The following is a 17,771-nucleotide window of genomic DNA, read 5'->3' on the forward strand; positions in this document are numbered from 1 at the left end:
TTCTCTAGTTTAAGATATGGCATAACCTCCCTAATCCACTGAGGATATGAAGGGGTAGAGGCTCTTTCCATCTAAAGAGAATGAGTCACCTGGCCAAACATTTCATTTTAAGCATTAGTTTTTACATCTTCCCTTTGCAATTTGACTAAAATAGTACTCTATTTTATATTGGCAAATTGTGGTGCTTTTGAGGTTTTACTCTGTTGTCTATTGAGCTCAATGATCCAAAATAAATCCCTTGAAAGTGACAAAAAGTCCAAAATGAAATCTAGATCAATACATATTTAATAAATTACTCTATTTTTTCTATAACTGCTAATTGGGCAGGGACATTTTTTCTTAGTCTAGCAATATACACAGTTGTATAAGTGCTAACATGAATAGTAGGGCTGTGTTACAGTAATCAATTCACTAATTAAAATCAATCTTTTGTTTGAATTAAGTTTGAATGAGCTGTTATTGATTCATAAAATCCAGATATCGAGCTTTTAATATATGCCTTTTTACCATGGATGTACCGTATGAGTGGAAAAGTACTTTAAGCAAAAGTTAGGGGGGCAATTCTTAAACCTGTTGCATTATAAAAAGTATTTGAGGGTAACTTCTTGCTTGCACAATTTACAGCCTAAGTTCTCTAAGAATGACATTTATATCCAAGATAAATTGGTGTCGTTACTAAAATTTCCCTAACCTAATTGACATTGAATTGGAAATGTAATCGAATCGGGAGCTTGTGAATTGCAATCAAATCAATTTAGGAAATTATTAGCGATACCCAGCCCTAATGATTACATTACAGCTTTTACAGGACACGCACAAACATGGCAACAGTAAAAATGACACCATCCTTTTGTAACAATTCATCTACCCAAATCCACACCAATGTTAAGACATCGAATCATTACCTGCGAAAACATTCCCTGTACAGACATCCTTAAGAAACAAAAGAGAGGTCTTTCTTCACAGTGGGGATCAAAGTAGATCTCTGTCAAGCAGTGCACAAAGGATCCCGTCTTGCCACAACTTCCTCCCACTCTCTTTTTCTCACTCCTCTCCACCTTCATCTTTCTCCCGCCGCTCCCTCCATCCCTCCCCTCCTCGGTGTGGCTCCTGAATATTTAATAAGCCTGAATTACTGAGGCCCTCAACCGTAATGACGGGGAAATCAGACAATTAAATCAGAAGGGCTCTGGCTTTAAGTCTCACCTCCCCCAGAGGAGCCAGAGATTATTTAAAGTGTCACACTGTTTGATTATCTAATCCTCCTCTTGCCCCCTTTGCTTTACTCACAGAGCGGCATCGCCTGCTTCACTTGCCATCGCAAATTACCATTAAACACCAATGAGCACTGTATTTAAGTCCTTTTCCATAAGCAGGAATGTGGTGCCATGAAGTCCCAAGGGAACGGCACTATGGGAGTAACTCTTTAACACTGTTTAGCATGGGCTTGAAGGGTTGCTTCGTTCTCACTCAGGGAATGTAATTAAACAACCACTTTGAGATGTGTACATTTGCATTAAACCCACATTACTTTGCATTGAAAATGGCCCGTGTGTGTGCACGAACATAATTTCTGAGTGTGTCAAGGTTGCAGCTGTTACTTCTCTTCCCCAGGTGGCACAAAGGTGTATTCAATCTTTGCCTTTTTTGTCTTCAATCCTGAGCTTTCATCAAGCATGAGTGAGAGGGGAAGCATGTGTGTAAAGAAACAAAACAGTGAGGAAAGATTGTATGGCACTAAGATACCCCTGACCTGGCGCATTGCACTTTGAAGTGAAAAGCTGCAGGGCTGGATACAGGTTCTGCTCTGTGTTACGCTCCCAAAACAAAAGGCGGTTGTGTTTGGCTTTGGTGATAAGTAGAATTGTTGTCAGCTTGACTTATCATCCAGACAAAGTGACTGATTGTGATTGAGTAGATAGTAATAGCTTCCTTAATGCCTGCCAGTGCAGTGCACACACACACACACAGAGGTTCTCACACACAGAGTGATGAATATTCATGATTATACAGCTGAGACTCAACAGTGGTTCATTTAGTGTTGGCTAGAGAGAGGCCAATGATAGCATTGTAAACACACAACCATCAGGGGTTTAATAGCTCGACTCCAGTGCTGGCTAATTACGCCGCACACGCAGCCATACACACACACACACACACTGCTGATAGAAACACACAGGCACTGATTCCAAAGCTATTGTGGTGCTGATATCCCTCCTCAGTTTTGACTTCAGCAGACAAACATTTGTCTGGTAGAAAGAAAAGTGCTTACACAGCTGCCTTCGAAACAGTCCGGGGGAGTATAGAGACATGCTGTCATAGTATGTCACTGTCTGCCAAATAAATCCTGTACAAATAAACCCTATTCGTACACTGTCCATTGTTTGATTCTGTTTCTATTAGATGAGATAGAGTTGCATTGCTCCGTGTACACAGTCAGTTGTGTGTCCACAGTTTGCAGTGGTGGGAGAAGTATTCAGATCCTTTACTTAAGTAAAAGGATTAATACCACACTGTAAAAATAAAAAATACTTGTGTGTTTAATGGACTAATCATTTCAGCTGGACTTGTAGGCCGTTATATTGTTGGCTAGTTCACTTTAGAATAAAACATCAAATTTATAAACTACATGTGTTTTGTGTGCTAAAATCTTAATGTGTAAAGTAACTAGTCAGATGAATGTAGTGGAGTAAAAAGTACAATATTTCTCTCTGAAATGTAGCGGAGTAGAAGGAGAAAGTGGCATGTAAAGAAAAGACTCAAGTAAAGTACAAGTACCTCTAATGTGTACTTAAGTGCAGTACTTGAGTCAGTGCACTTAGTTATATTCCACCACTGACAGTTTGCTGAACTTAGGAGCAGTATTTCATCATGCTGAGCTCCACCGATTTTACACATGCAAGTTTACAGGTGTTCGTCACTGCATAGTAAAAAGAACTGGGCAAAGCGAGGTGCCTTGTGGGTAATGTAGGAAGCAGGTTTTGACAAGAAAGCAGAATGTGTGGAATAAAAAAGATATCGCTGGTTCTCCTGCATCGATTTGGATCCATTTTTATTTATTTTTAACTCACAGCCGTCGCTCTGGCTCTCACATTGGATTGACTTTGCAGGTGTCCCTGGTGTGTCCAATATGTCTTAAGCAAAGTTTACCTGAAAAGAACTCCAATTCTGTTTAAGATTGTGGCCTTCAAATGTTAAACCCTACACAGATGAACACTTGCTTTTTCAAACTATCTATCATGTATCATTACTGATGTTTTTATTCATCTCCTTGTATAGTTTTGTAGCGATGCAGGATGTCTCGTAGAACATCACTCTGAAGACAGATAGTATCTAAAATCTCTCCTCCTTTTAACACGACAGAGAATGTGGGGCAACGCTGAGGCCAAGCGCCCCAGGCTTTAAGCTTCCCTGTTGCCTCCTGATTTGAATATCGTTCAAGGTCTATTTGCATCTAGTTTTAATAGCGGTTTATTCAGTCAAGCAGAAGATGACATCTTTATCTGTGGTTGACATATGAGGCCGTTAGCCTCAGGCTAGCGTGTGTCTGGTTAATGAGCAGAGGGATGCTGCCGCTGATTAGGAGCGGTAATAAAAAATCTCCGCCTTCTTCTCTGACTCGAGTCTGTAGTGAGCAGATAGGGTCTAGATCCAGATATGCTGATCAAGTTTGAAGTCCAGGTGTGATGAGGAATTAGGGCAGGTGCTTGGTTTGTGTGTGTGTTTCTGTAGTACTGTATTTGTGTACTTATGGGGCCCCAATGTACTGCAACCTCTTTATGGAAGGGAGGGAGAGATTTACGGCATTTATGGACAAGGAAAGATTCCAGAAATAACAAACTTTAGCAGGGAAAAAAGGTAGAAACATCAGGTGCATTCTGTGATTTGGGCCTCGTCCCGTGCCGTAGTTTGGGAAATCAGGAAGCTGTGCGGCAGTAACATTGTAGATGGCTAGCAGAAACCATGAAGTGCTCAATGATAACATCCAGAAGAGAAAATAAAAGAAACAAACCATTCTTGAAAAAAACAAACCAATTTTAAAAAGCCTTTTTTTAACATCGAAGGCATGGGACTACAGATGAAAAATAGCCTGTTGGCTAATTCTGGCTTTTTTAACCCATGGGAAATCATGTGTTTTATTAAATTGCGCTCTCCCCTTCCATAAATAAACTAAACTGAAAAACTGAATTCTTGAGCAGAAATTGATACAGAAAAGGGTCTTTTGAATGGCAAGTTGAGTTTCAAAGTCCTTTCAGATGGTTCTCTCCACAGGACTAAAGTTATTTGTTTGTACTGTACTGTCGATGACGTTTGAGTCTCAAATACCACTTGAGCTTTAAAAACTTGAAACATTTCCCCTTTCAAGTACATTTAGAACAGCTAACAAATGTGCGATTAAGTTGTGATTAATCGCAAGTAAACTATGGACAATCATGTGATTATGAGATGTTTGTGTGTGTGTGTGTGTGTGTGTGTGTGTGTGGGCTTGTTTAACTATATTCGTGGGGTCCAAAAACCGAATCCAAATCCAGCATACTTGTGAGGTCCCAACAGCTTTGTGGGGCCAAAATGCTGGACCCCACGAGTTTAAAGGGCTGTTTGAAGGTTAAGACTTGGTTGTAGGATTAGGGTTAGAATTAGGTTATGGTTAGGGTGAGGGTAAGGGTTAAGGTTAGGCATTTAGTTGTGATGGTTAAGGTTAGGGTAAGGGGCTAGGGAATGCATTATGTCAATGACGGGTCCCCACAAAGATTGTGTGTGTGTGTGTGTGTGTGTGTGTGTGTGTGTGTGTGTGTGTGTGTGTGTGTGTGTGTGTGTGTGTGTGTGTGTGTACTTACCTCTCCACCATTTACAGTACTGGGAATATTGCTTGGTAAGCGAATGGTGGCCCGTGTGTTGCCATGCCAACCCCAGCAGCTGTCAGTGTGCCTCCTGTAAGAATGACAAATGATTTTTATTAGAGGGGCTCTAAATTGGAGGGATCTCCCTCTCCATAGAGATGCTTATCCCAGTCTGATCAAACTGGAGTCACTGTGCCAATAACTCTGACCAGGCCTAATTACAACAGAGACCCTCCTGGGCTCATCATACACTCATTATTACTCACAGATTACACACAGGCAGTTCTGGCGTCAGTCACTGTGTGACATTTCCATAGTGGCAAACAATGTGGCGTCGCATATGGCGGTATCATGGCTACACTTTCACATAATTAAACCGGGTTTCCATTTTACTAGATGTGAATTAAATTTGACAGTGCTTTTCAAGAATACATTTGGTACATTTGTAAACGTTACATAGGCTAAACCAAATAAAAAATGACTGTTAACCCCTGTTTTTTTTTCATATATTTGTTCTCCTGTATGGTCGCCATAACGGAAACAATGTCAGTGAAAATTGTATGAATATTAGCATTTGGTCAAATGAATTACTTTTGTTGCAGAAAATGCAACGGCAACACCTAAATCCACTACATTATTAGAGATGTTACAATACAATTTTTTCCTTCCCAATACCAATTCCGATACCTGAACTTGCATATCAGCCGATACCAAGTATCGATCCGCTACCAGTGCGTAAAAAAAAAATATATATATATATATTTTTTTTTTTTCACAGCAGTGTACTACTAAGCCTGTATGGAGGTGATATGATTGCTATCATTGTTGTATGGGGGTGGCTCAGGTTAAACCCTTTGTAAAATATGAACAAACACATACAGAAAATGAATTCCATGGAACTTTCTTCTAGTTTGACAGTCAGTCATAACCAGGGGTGATTCTAGGATCAGACCTTTAGGGGGGCTCAGCCCCTAAATAAAAAAAATAAATGCAAAATATTGAACATATGAAAAAACTATGAAAGTCCCTTTATGGACTACCGGAATCAAATGAATTGATAATGAGGTGTAAACAATAAATAAATAAAAAAAAATTTAAAAACTTTCCTTAACTGGGTTACAGGTGCATAGCATTGGCGACAGCGACACAGGATATTAAACCTGTTTCTTTGAACCTTTAATTGTTTGCAAACTCTCACTTGAGGCACTAAAATAGATTTTTATTATTATAATTTTTAGGGGGGCTGAGATGAAATTTAGGGGGGCCCCAAAAAAGGGTCTAAAATCGCCACTGGTCATAACCATAGAAAGTATTACATGAATAAACTACTTCAAAGTAGTTTTTTTCGGGGCTAAATTACATAGTATCGGATTGCTGCAAAGACCTGCGTACTTGCCGATACCAATTCCAGCATTTAGGCAGTATCAGAGGAACAACTCTACACATTATACACATTAGGCTTCCATGTCTTTTTAGGTTCAAGTTAAAAGACCTTGTTAAGACACATTTTCAAAAGGAACATATTTAAAGTGAAAAGCACGAGCTCCTACTGTACACCCAATCACCCAACACACATTCTGCTTTTCTATTTATTTACCACCTCAATATGATTTTTTCATCTCTACATGCAGATAGGTGTTGCTTTGTTAGTGTGCAACTGTACTAGCGGCATGCATTATCTTTCTTTTTTTTTTTTTTGGTCAAGCTGTATGACTTTGAGTGGCCAAGGTTACGGTGACACTGTCTCCAGGGAGCACACTCCCCTCACTAATACACTCCAAGACAGTTGCACAGCGGGGACACTGCCAGCAGAGTGATGAGGAAGCAATTTTTATCTGCATTGTTTAGCTGACTCTATGAGTTTCCTGTAAGTGGCGTCCAGACTGTTGGTGTTGATTGTTCAGACGCTTCAAAGTTCTTCAGAGTCAAAAGAGTGCAGGTGGAGGTGTTCTCAGTTAACAAATGGAGTTTGGGCTGGAGAAATGTACTGTACATCTGAGCAGTGTGTGCCCTAACATTCTCATGTTTTTAAAAGCACATAGAGCTGATAAGATTAATCTATTAGTTGTCAACTATTAAATTAATCTCCAACTAGTTTGAGAATGGGTTAATCGGTTTATGTAAAAAAAAAGTAAACTTTCTCTAAATCCAGCTTGTTAAATGTGAATATGTTCTAGTTTCTTCTCTCCTCTGTGACAGTAAACTGAATATATTTGAGTTGTGGACAAAACAAGACATTTGAGGACGTCATCTTGGGCTTTGGGAAACACTGATCCACATTTTTCACAAGTTTCTGACATTTTATAGACCCAACAACTAATCCATTAATTGTGAAAATAGTGGACTGATTAATCGACAACGAAAATAATAAATGAAAATCGTCATAAACTTAGAGCGTTGTGCTGCATGCAGAGCTGCAAATATATACACAGTGTTCAGTTTAAGTACGTTCTTGTTTGTCACTGTCACAATATCTTTACATTGTGTTATGCTCACTACTGCTCTTGCAACAGTGTATTGGATTTGAGGAAGACAGCAGACAGTGTAAGAAACAGACACAGGGGTAGTTGGTTCCTGTTGAGATCTGTCAGACAGACAGGGCTGACTTTTTTGTGATAATTACTCTTCCTAGCCATGATCTGAATTAGCATATGAAAGTTGTGTCTTTCTTTTTTCCTGGCCGCGCATAGCTGTAAGCTAATTTGTAAGTCATTTTAGATGACAGAGAGTGGTTGTATCCCAGAGGTGCTCTTTCCCTCTTGATCCTTTATTTTTTTTTCTCTCTCCTCCCCCTCCTTCCATCTCATCTTTCCTCCACTCATGTCTCATTTATAGAATATTGAAATGACTCAGGCAACCGCAGTGACTCTTTCAGCTGTTTTGGGGCAGATGGTCGCCCAGCAAACGTAGGTCAAAGTACTCAGCTGTGTCACCGTGTGTCATTGTGTTCAACCTTATTGGAAATCCTTCTCTCTTTATCCCTGTCACACGTTAACCTGTGTGTCCAGCGAGAACACATCCACACCAGTTCAAACTGTCCTTGGTGCAAAGCATTGCAATATGGACGTGCTTCAGCCTTTTTCTCACTGTTTTCTATTATGTCTCGCACGCAATTCAGGTTTCAGTGAAAAACTGCAAAGTCTCCCAATTTGAATGAACAAAGAGTCTACTCGCAGGCTCATATGGGGCTTATATGAGGATTAATTGGAGCTATTGAGTGCGGATCCACAGAAAGGGACTTGTGTTCGATGCCAAAGCAGCTGGGCGGCCCAAGGAAGGGAAGAGGAGACGACTGATGGTCCAGCAAGCCACCTGGGATGAAGCGAAGCCATAGTTTTAGAAATATACACTAATAGATCCAGGTGTGGACACAAACGCATGATCATATGTCTAGCATGTTAACACGCACAAACACTGCAAGAACAGTGGATGCTGTCTCTCAGGCGGTGATAGTATACAGTAGGTGGAGCAGGGAAAAAGCATAGTGGAGAGCCTCGGATCGTTATTATTGACCATTCCTCCATGCAGCAGTATGCTGCATAAACACATTCACACTCACTCGCATGCACACACGCATAGAAACACATATATGTTGACGCACGCAAAGACTTTGATATGCGGGCGCACAAGCCAGTGGGATTTGACATAACTGCAGTGGTAGGAGCATACACAGAAATGCCCTCAGCTTACAAGGACATGCAAATACAATCCAGTCCCGTAGGCCTATATCTCTGTGTGAGACAATCGATCCTGTCTGAGCTGGGAAGAAAGAAATGAAATCTACCCACAAATCAAGAATGTACAGTAATTAATTACAATGGGCCCTGGATATTTTTTTCATATTTTAAATGAACAGCAACCACTTCTACATCCTGTTCTCATTGCAGCGGTCTAAAAATGCACCATCTGTTTCACTTACATGTTAATTTACCTCCTGCTGAAAAGATGCTCAGATGCTTTTGTTATAGACCGAATCACTGTGCACGCTAACACAAAAAGCACTTCCGGGTATGACAAATGGCATTTGATTTGAATTGCGGAGATATGTGGAATCTTTAAACTTGTTTATTTCTGTTTTCATTTTCAGCCGTTAGTTTATAGATATATAGTTAAACATGGAGGTCCGACCTGTCGAACGTTTCTGCTGTGCTTATTTGCTGTCCTGTGTTGTTTTGCTAGCATTAACAAACAGCAACATGTCACCGCCGGTCGGACTCACTGCTAGTTTGGGTGGTGTCATTTTCTTTAGTCTGTGGCCCAACAGGTACATTAGCTCTCCAGGCTAACATAACCAAAGTGTTGACATATGAAAGCATCAAACATGCATTTTAGATGAAGGAGATGAGAGTATATCCAGTTGTTCCTCATCCCTGTTTGCTCAGAGCCATTTAATTGTATGTACGTGATACAGGTTTTTTTTTACCCGGAAGTTATTGTAAACAAACATTGTGATTGTGTCTATTAGTAACTTTTCCAAATGGTGACACTTAACATTTCAGATTACAGCATTCTAAACACAAGTGACGTCTTCACTAAACTTCTAGATTGGTCAGCAACTACAGCAGAGAGCACCTATTGTAGAAGCTGTACACATTTAGTTGAGCTCAGGAAGTAGTCGTAGTAGTTTAGGTTCATACGCTTGATAATAATGTGCTGTGGAGGTAGAATGAAAAACACATTACCAATATGCTACTTTACTTTGGGCTACTTCTGGGAGTTGGGCATACATTACTAAAAGTGTAAGGTGTCAAACTCTATTCTAAGGAGTAGAAGTGAAAAGCTGTCCCAGGGGTGTGTATATATATATATATATATATATATATATATATAAGCTCCCAAATTGACGCTCGTCTGAGAAATGGAGTTTTGGATAATGTTCAGCTTTGGCAGCTTTACCTATATGCTAAAATATACAATGACTGAGGAAGCCTAGGGATGAGTCCATAGCAACCAGTGTTGAATTACCCAGTATGCTTTGCTGAATGGTCTCAATGTTTTATTGTTTAATTTCATGTGAATATTAGTTTACTAAAGGAGTAACTTAGTATTTGAAGTAATGCAGTAATGCAGGAAGTGTGTTTCCATGCTTATTGTGTTTCCACAACAATGTTAGTAAGTAAATCTACTGAAATGGCCACCACACCATAACAGAGGAGTGGGATGCGTAAGATGAGAATGCAGAGGTTTAGTCACATATGTCATGGCTGTAAAAAAAACAATGGTTATTTGTATGTCTTTGCTAAGTTCAAGCCAGTACAGAAAGTATCAATACATTGTTGGGGATGGTTATCCCTTTTTTCCATATAATTTTGGAGGGTCATTTAAAATGTATTGCTGGTGAAGGGAGGGTCAGGTCTATTTTGAGTAAAGGTCCCAAAACTCCTCCAGTGGCTTCTGAAATAAATAACGAACAGTCCCTTAGTGAAAAGTGCAATGTTTCCAATACCAAACATAGGCCAGCATGTCATCCTCTAAATGAACCCCATTCTACTCAGTGAGAAACTCACTAATCATCCAGAGCCAGTTTGATTGGCTGGTAGGCAAGAGACAAGCACACACGTACACATGTAAACATGTGTGAGTGTGTATACGTGTCTGTTTTACCGTGCATTTAAAACACAGGCATACTCCTGTCTCCCAACCCTGGCCTTTTGTCACAGTGACAGCCAGTCTGCTCTAATGAAAGCTCCTCTCATTCATAAGCCTGTCAACTTCTGATGCCAGACAACTTTCAGAGAGAAAAAAAGGGAGAAGATAAAAAAAAAAAAGGAAAGACAGGAGAGACAGCCTGCTCTGCTGTTTTCCTTTGATATTTGCTTTCTCTCAATTGTTTCCTTTCTTGTAAAATGAAAGTGCATTTGTAACCAACTAAATTCAAATTTGGTATTATTCTTGTCTCTGTGATTATATGATTAAGGACTACAGACACACACACACACATACGGGTGTATACTACCTCTCCTGTCCCCCTCCTTTTACCATTGGTTGTCGGTCACAGGCGAGAATATCTCGACCACAAGCTGAAGAAACCCCTCAGGATATCAAATCCATGGTCTCTCTTTTCTAACTAGGTCATCACTTGCTCACAATCCTCACCACCCTCCTCTGTGTATTCCTCCCTCTCCTTCTCTGTTTTCTCCCCCCATTTCTCTCTGTCCTCTCATTCATCCTTTCTCATTGCACCATTACTGTAATCCGTAAACATGTTGGAAGTCATCTTCTGTCATTCACTCCATCAGCTGTCTGCGACTGTAAGCTCAAGGATTGTTTTCCCCAAATCTCTCTAAAGCATTTTTAAAAGACGGTTATGTCTCCCTAAAGTGGAAGACTTCTTGTGATTTTCACAAGATCACAGGCAGGGCCGGCAGTGACCAAATGTCATTTTGAAGATGTTTGCAGTTAATTAATGACTAATTGTTGAGATGTTGCAGATAACAATGATCATAGCTTGCATTTTACACCTCTTTCCATTATCCTTGCATGCAATATGCAAGGGCCCTGTACCAGCAGCCTTAATCAGTGTTAAACTGTCATGACAGGACTAAATGAGAGTAATTCAACACCTCATAAAGTCTGCATTATGATATCTCTACCGATATTGCCAGAATCCCCTGCCGTACGGCGGCCCCATTTGATCCCCATCCCAGATTGGCTTCTCCATCATCTGTGACATGAAATACCCGGCAGCCACCGGCTACAGCACACATCACTCCTCATAAACACTGACTACCTCTCTCTACTTCCATGTGTTCACGCAAATTAGCATAACATTTGCATGATATTAGCACAACCGACCTGCGCAGCCATGCCCTATCAAAGCGCTCTGTGATCCCCAGCTCCATGCACTTTTGCTGGAGCAGAGAAAGAAGGAGAAACTGAAAGAGAGAGAGTTTCTCCCAAGAGAGAAATAGAGAGAGAGAGGGAGGGAGAGAGAGAGAGAGAAGCGATGAGCTACATGATAACGAGCTGTGTTACACAGCTACACAACACACAGCCTTGTCACAGCGCCTCCGAGCTGTGCTGAGCTAAATGGGCTGCAGTAGATGTTTGGCGACTGACTTGCAAATATTTGCTAAGAGACTTTAAAATTGGATTTTCTGTATAGTCTTCTTTTAGAATGTGTAAGGTAGTGATTCCAGCGCATACGAATGAATACACACAGTATGACTGTGGAATATTGTTTGTTTGTAAAAATGCTCGTTGTCTCCTGTGATGAAATCTGGAGGCAACTGATGCTTTGTTTCTTCATTTCATGTGTTACACACACTGTTTTCACACACCGCTTTTGGCAAAACACAGAGACACAGGGCATTTCATCCAAGTGGGCATTTTCAGGATCACACTGATTGTTTGTGGGGGGGGAGAGCAACGTTACGGGTCAAAACAAGGTGATATTTGTGGTAATTCTGTTGTATACAAGTGAATAAGTACACTAGGCTTTATTATTCTTTTTATGAAACCCTTGTTGCACCAGACAATTAAGCTGAGTGGGGAGTCAGTGGGGACTAATTAAATGAGGGCAAATGATGGATCCTGCACTCTGTTGAGTAGGGTTAGTCTGCAGGCCATAGACAATCTCAAAGACGTGTTTGGTAGAGAAACTGCAAGCTACAGGAACCTTTTCAAAATGTTCAACAGACCAGAGGCAATATACAGTACTAACAGGTCACATAAAGGTGACATAGTTGGTGCTGATTGGCCTAGTAACAATGTTGCAACAATGGCAGTAACACTTTTGAAATGTTACTTTGCTTTCATTGTTGGTTTCATTAAGAGCTGTACTATAGCTGTTTAAAATTGCACCCTACTGTACATCAATAACGTGCAGTGACCTAATATGTTTTATTTCTTTATTTCCAGTGTCAAGGTTTCTCATCACATCCACGGGAGCCCTGTATATCCTGGATGTGCAAATGGAAGACGGGCTGTATAACTACAGGTGTATGACTCGCCATCGGTACACAGGAGAGACCCGACAGAGCAATAGTGCCCGCCTCATTGTCTCAGGTAAGAGGAACACCGATCTTTGCGCCGTTCAAATTGTGCATCAGCATCATTGGCAACAACATATCCTGACATATAGCTATATCTATAAGGCCTGTATTCTTTACTGTAAATGACACAACACAAGTAACATTTGGTCTTCAAAACCAACCTAAATACAATAATATGCATGAGACCCTCTTTTTTTGGTTTGTTCTTAGTTTTTAGTTTAACTGTTGAGCTTGGTCGGTTTCAAAAATAGTGCAAAGTGACAGAGGACCATATGGAAATAAATCTGTGCTTGTAGAAAATTATCTAGATAAAGTGAATAGAATGGAGAGTGACAGGAAGAACACATGAATTAAAGAGGGGATGACATGTGATAAAGGTCATCAGAACTGTGCAAACACAGTTTGTGCGGACGGCTTCAGGACAAAAAATGCCCTCCCTTACCTCAAACCATTTAAAGGGACCGATTTCACACATGAAGATCAGTTGACTTGTCGCAAAACACACTATAATGTCTTCTGTTGCTGTCTAAAGTCTGAACAGCCAAATTTACAATGTTAAAGCATTTATAGATAAAAAGCCAATAATAAATAATCATGGTCAATGATGAATAAGTATGGTTGATCAGCATAATTGCCAACCTCCAGACATTATAACCCACATGATGCTAAATAATCACCCTGAGTTCACTTAAAAATGTTAAACCGCTAACTTACTGAATTCTGTTTGGTGGTTGCTGTGAAACAAATCCGATCACGATTGTTTCGTTGTTCGTATCCTATCATCTACCGCCTTGACCTCTATGAGTTGATTCTGGATGCAGTTACGAGATCTCGGAGAACAGGGTGACACGAAGCAGGGAACAGTTCACAATGTTCTAAAGGTTTAATGAGACACACAAGGATACATACATTTTCTAACAATCGCTCCATTCACTTCGATGACGTGGGAGTAGATAGATAAGAAAGAGGCACCAGAGGAGAGGAAGAGTAGGTAGGTTCACGCAGATAAATCTTCAGGAAGGCAAACAGTCTAACAATTTATGATACCAATTAAAACAGATGAGAGAGGCTTTGTTCAGAGTTTTCACAGAATGGAATGTAACAGATTCACAATGAGGTTTGCAATGTTTTTTTGATCATTTCTACCTGGTAACGTGTAATTTAGTTCATTGATGTGACAGCAACAATAACTTTATGCTGCAACATGATCAAACTTTGATGATTTTTTTTAACAAGCCGTTGAGGCATTAATGCCAGCTAGGCAGACTAAAGCTGTCTGTCATAGCCTATAGCACCTAGTGAAGGCCTTTGCCTCACGCTGAGGACTGTCTTTAAAGCCATCTGAGAGCAGCAGGTATCTGTTCCATATGCAGTCTCTAACTGGAGTGACGATGTCACTGTCAAGCCACAATAACGCACGGCAGATCAATTATTTTTGCAACCATTTTGTGCAACTATCAGACTGTAACCACAGAACATGGTTTTTGATCTGGCTGCGTCGCTGGGTTCATGAAAATAGAGCCTGCTGTATTTTCTTGTGTGCACAGAGCAGCAGCTAACCATGGACTTGTGGAGGTAAAGAGATATAAAACAAACGCTCTGTGCAAAAAGTATTGACTGCTGCTGTTTCAGAGGACAGACAGGATGGACATCTGAAATATGAGGCATCATTAATAACATAAACACCACACACTAAGTGCTAATCAGTCCCTACTTTGTATGTTTAACAATGGTTTTCTTTTCAGTTTCACAGTTTTGACTGTGTTAGCAGCAGATGAGCTTGTTGCAGGTTTACATATCCGGGATCATATGGATCCTACTAACCATGAAACAGTAGACACACACAATAGATACTTTAGACTTTAGAGATACTCAACAGGGGGTCCGGGACCCCTAGAGGGTCCTCAGAGTTACTGCAGGGGGGGCCACCAAATTCTTGAAATTCTTTTAAAAATGTAAAATGTCTTATTATGAATCCAACATATTATTAGCAAATATAAATCAGCCTATTTGTGAAAAAAAACATTGATAGGCTTACTATAGGTAAAAAGATAGTCAAGATAGCCACCAACAGATGCAGTTAATCCTAATAATTCTATGTGCCACATGGATGTTTAACATTAAAACATGATTTATAAAATGATGCCAACAATTATTATTTTAATAGCTTAGTATTCTATGCACTGAAAAGGTATGTTTAAAGGCCTTAGGCCACCCTAATGCAACTTATACAATACATGTAGAAGGGGGTCTCTCTTTCAGTTAAAGGGTCCTTTGCTTAAAAAACATTGAAGACCCCTGCTTTAGACATATTAGCTTTTAGCCAGAAACCAGTATTCAAGGATAAATAATCATCCCAGTTTAAACTCTCTGTGGTATGTGATACAGTATGCATCAAAATTTGGGTTTGGAAATTGTTCAGAAGTGACAACAAGTTTAACTCGAACCTCTCACTATACCCTATTTCCCCCATGCAGATCCCACCAACTCAGCACCCCACATCCTGGACAGCTTTGAGCGTCGTGAGGTGATGTCGTCTCATCGAGTGGAGTTGCCCTGCAAGGCTTCCGGTCACCCCGCACCCAAATACCGCTGGCTAAAGGACAACCGGCCGCTGGAGCCCGACACTCGCTTCAGACAGAGTGTGACAGGCCTGCTGATAGAGAGGGCCCAGCCTAGCGACACAGGCACATATGTGTGTGAGGTGTGGAATGCGTACGGAAATGCTGAGGTGGTTGGCAGGCTGCTGGTGAAAGGTCAGTGCCCATGTGCTGGTGGTTAGTCATCGGGTTCATTTTTATCAGCGATATTGCCTCAAAACAGGGACAATTTGGGAATCTAAAGATGCTGATTCAGATCTTTAAGATGCTACACAGAGCGTTTTTAATCCTTCCCTGGCAAAATAATACTGATGGTAAAACTACAGAAAACAAATGAGGCCAAATATTCCAATCTTCTTTTAAAAACCAGCTACTGACCTCTTACTTCCCTAACCTACAGAGCCCCTGAAAGTCGTGGTGAGCCCGCGGAAGGTGAAGGGCAGCGTGGGAAGCCAGGTTTCGCTGTCTTGCAGCGTAACCGGCTCTGAGGAGTACCAGTTGTCCTGGTACCGCAACGGAGAGCTCATCTACCCCAGTAACAGCGTTCGCATGACAGGCCAAAACAGGGAGAACCTGGTCATGGCTGGTATGGCCAAGAGTGATGGAGGAGCCTATCAGTGTTTCGCCAGACACGGCAAGATGTCCGCCCAGGACTTTGTTCAAGTCATACTGGAAGGTCAGAAATTACAGTGATCTTACTAGAGACGGGTGGGTGGGAGCAGTTACTATACATTACTTTGTGTGCAGGGTTTTCCCTATCATTATGAGGCTTAGGCACAGCACCCGAGCCGTTTTGGGCACCACCTAAGCCAAATGTATGTAACTAATGATTTAGCAAGTTTTGTCTTTAAGCTTTTTGAGTAATATTTATTTATTATCTGCTCTAGCTTTTCCAACGTTTTAGACACCGATATGGTAATAAAAACCGTCCAAAATTATGTGACATTACATTTTTTTGAGGAAGGACCCTTTAACCCCTCCCCAAATACATGCACTTAAGCCTTCCACAAACCTAGGGAAAGCACTGTTATGTTGTGTTTACATGTATTTGTTAATGCTGATGTGAATCCAAACTGTGTGGCTGTGTGTTCATGTTCAAATCCAGACTGTGTATGTGGGATTGAGTGCTGCAGTACAGCTCAGCTTTATTAGATTTTCTGAAAGAGGCTTGCATACTGTTAAACAAGCTGGGTTGCTGCAGTGTCTGCCTCCCATGACCACGCCAATATAAGGAGAACATTGATAATCAATGATGTTGTGGAGCCAGAGAAAGGAGCTGTATTTATCTGCTTTACACTCTGATTCTTCTCTCTATACAGCAGACATGAACGTATTGTGATGAAAAGAAATTCACAATAGATTCTCATTTAAAAAATGATCAAATATGACAATAATCTGTGTAGAATAATACAATTTACATTGCCATGTGTATCTCCCTCCACTGCCCAGATGGTACCCCCAAGATTCTGGCTTCATTCAGCGAGAAGGTCTACAACATCAATGAGTTTGTGTCGCTGTCGTGCACGGTAAAGGGCACGCCGGAGCCCCGGATAACGTGGACTCTGGACGACGAGCCAGTGGTACGGGACAGCCGCCACCGCATCTCCCACTACACCAACGGCGAGGGCCATGTGGTCAGCCACCTCAACATCAGCCAGACCCAGGTGCCTGACGGAGGGGTGTATCGCTGCATCTGCAACAACTCGGCCGGGACAGTTTCCTACCAGGCGCGAATAAACGTAAGAGGTGCTTGTCAGATCAACTCTTCCAACACACCATCACATATACACATCAACATGTCTTGATTTATTCTGTTTTTTATATACATTTTTAAATTGGCTACATTAAAGTGCCTGGATGTGCAGACGTTGAAAGAAAGCCTGACTAAGTTTGTCAACCAGGTTTTATTGTTAGCCATCAGATGTGTTGCTAGTTTGTTTTATCATTTAGAAACCTGATATTGTAGATTCAGTGCTCATAATACGACAGATACTTCTACAGCATCCTGTACTCATCCGTCAACGTTGTCAGCATAACTTTTTCTAATGCCCACTTCCTACCCAACACCTGCTGATAGCTTTGTATTGGGATGCCATTAGGCTGATTTACTGTTAGCTCCAGTATGACTGTAGTGCCTTCTGCTTTCTACAGGGACATGGTTGGCTGGCTTGCTGTTGTCATGTAGCGGTAATACTGGGGCGCTCAAGCTTTCTGTGCTTTGTGCAAGGCTATTAGTATTTCTCTATTGTGGAGAGGGAAGGGTACTTTTTGTACACTGGTTGGTTTAATTTGATTGTGTTCATTCTTGCATGTTGTAAGGCTAAATAGGGCGATCC

The 17,771-nt window shown here is 40.9% G+C and overlaps 1 protein-coding gene across 2 annotated transcripts in view; it reads left to right on the plus strand.

Moving 5' to 3' along the window:
* LOC116058201 (Down syndrome cell adhesion molecule homolog) overlaps positions 1 to 17,771 on the plus strand; it is a 115,021-nt gene that overhangs the window by 53,007 nt on the left and 44,243 nt on the right. For both annotated transcript variants that reach the window (XM_031310927.2, XM_031310928.2), the window contains exons 4-7: positions 12,702 to 12,848; positions 15,313 to 15,591; positions 15,836 to 16,111; positions 16,885 to 17,181. In XM_031310927.2, coding sequence (XP_031166787.1) covers positions 12,702 to 12,848; positions 15,313 to 15,591; positions 15,836 to 16,111; positions 16,885 to 17,181 — 999 coding nt within the window. The remainder of the gene's footprint in view (positions 1 to 12,701; positions 12,849 to 15,312; positions 15,592 to 15,835; positions 16,112 to 16,884; positions 17,182 to 17,771) is intronic.

This window comes from Sander lucioperca, chromosome 13 (assembly GCF_008315115.2).
Source record: "Sander lucioperca isolate FBNREF2018 chromosome 13, SLUC_FBN_1.2, whole genome shotgun sequence".
In the NCBI taxonomy this organism is placed as follows: domain Eukaryota; kingdom Metazoa; phylum Chordata; class Actinopteri; order Perciformes; family Percidae; genus Sander; species Sander lucioperca.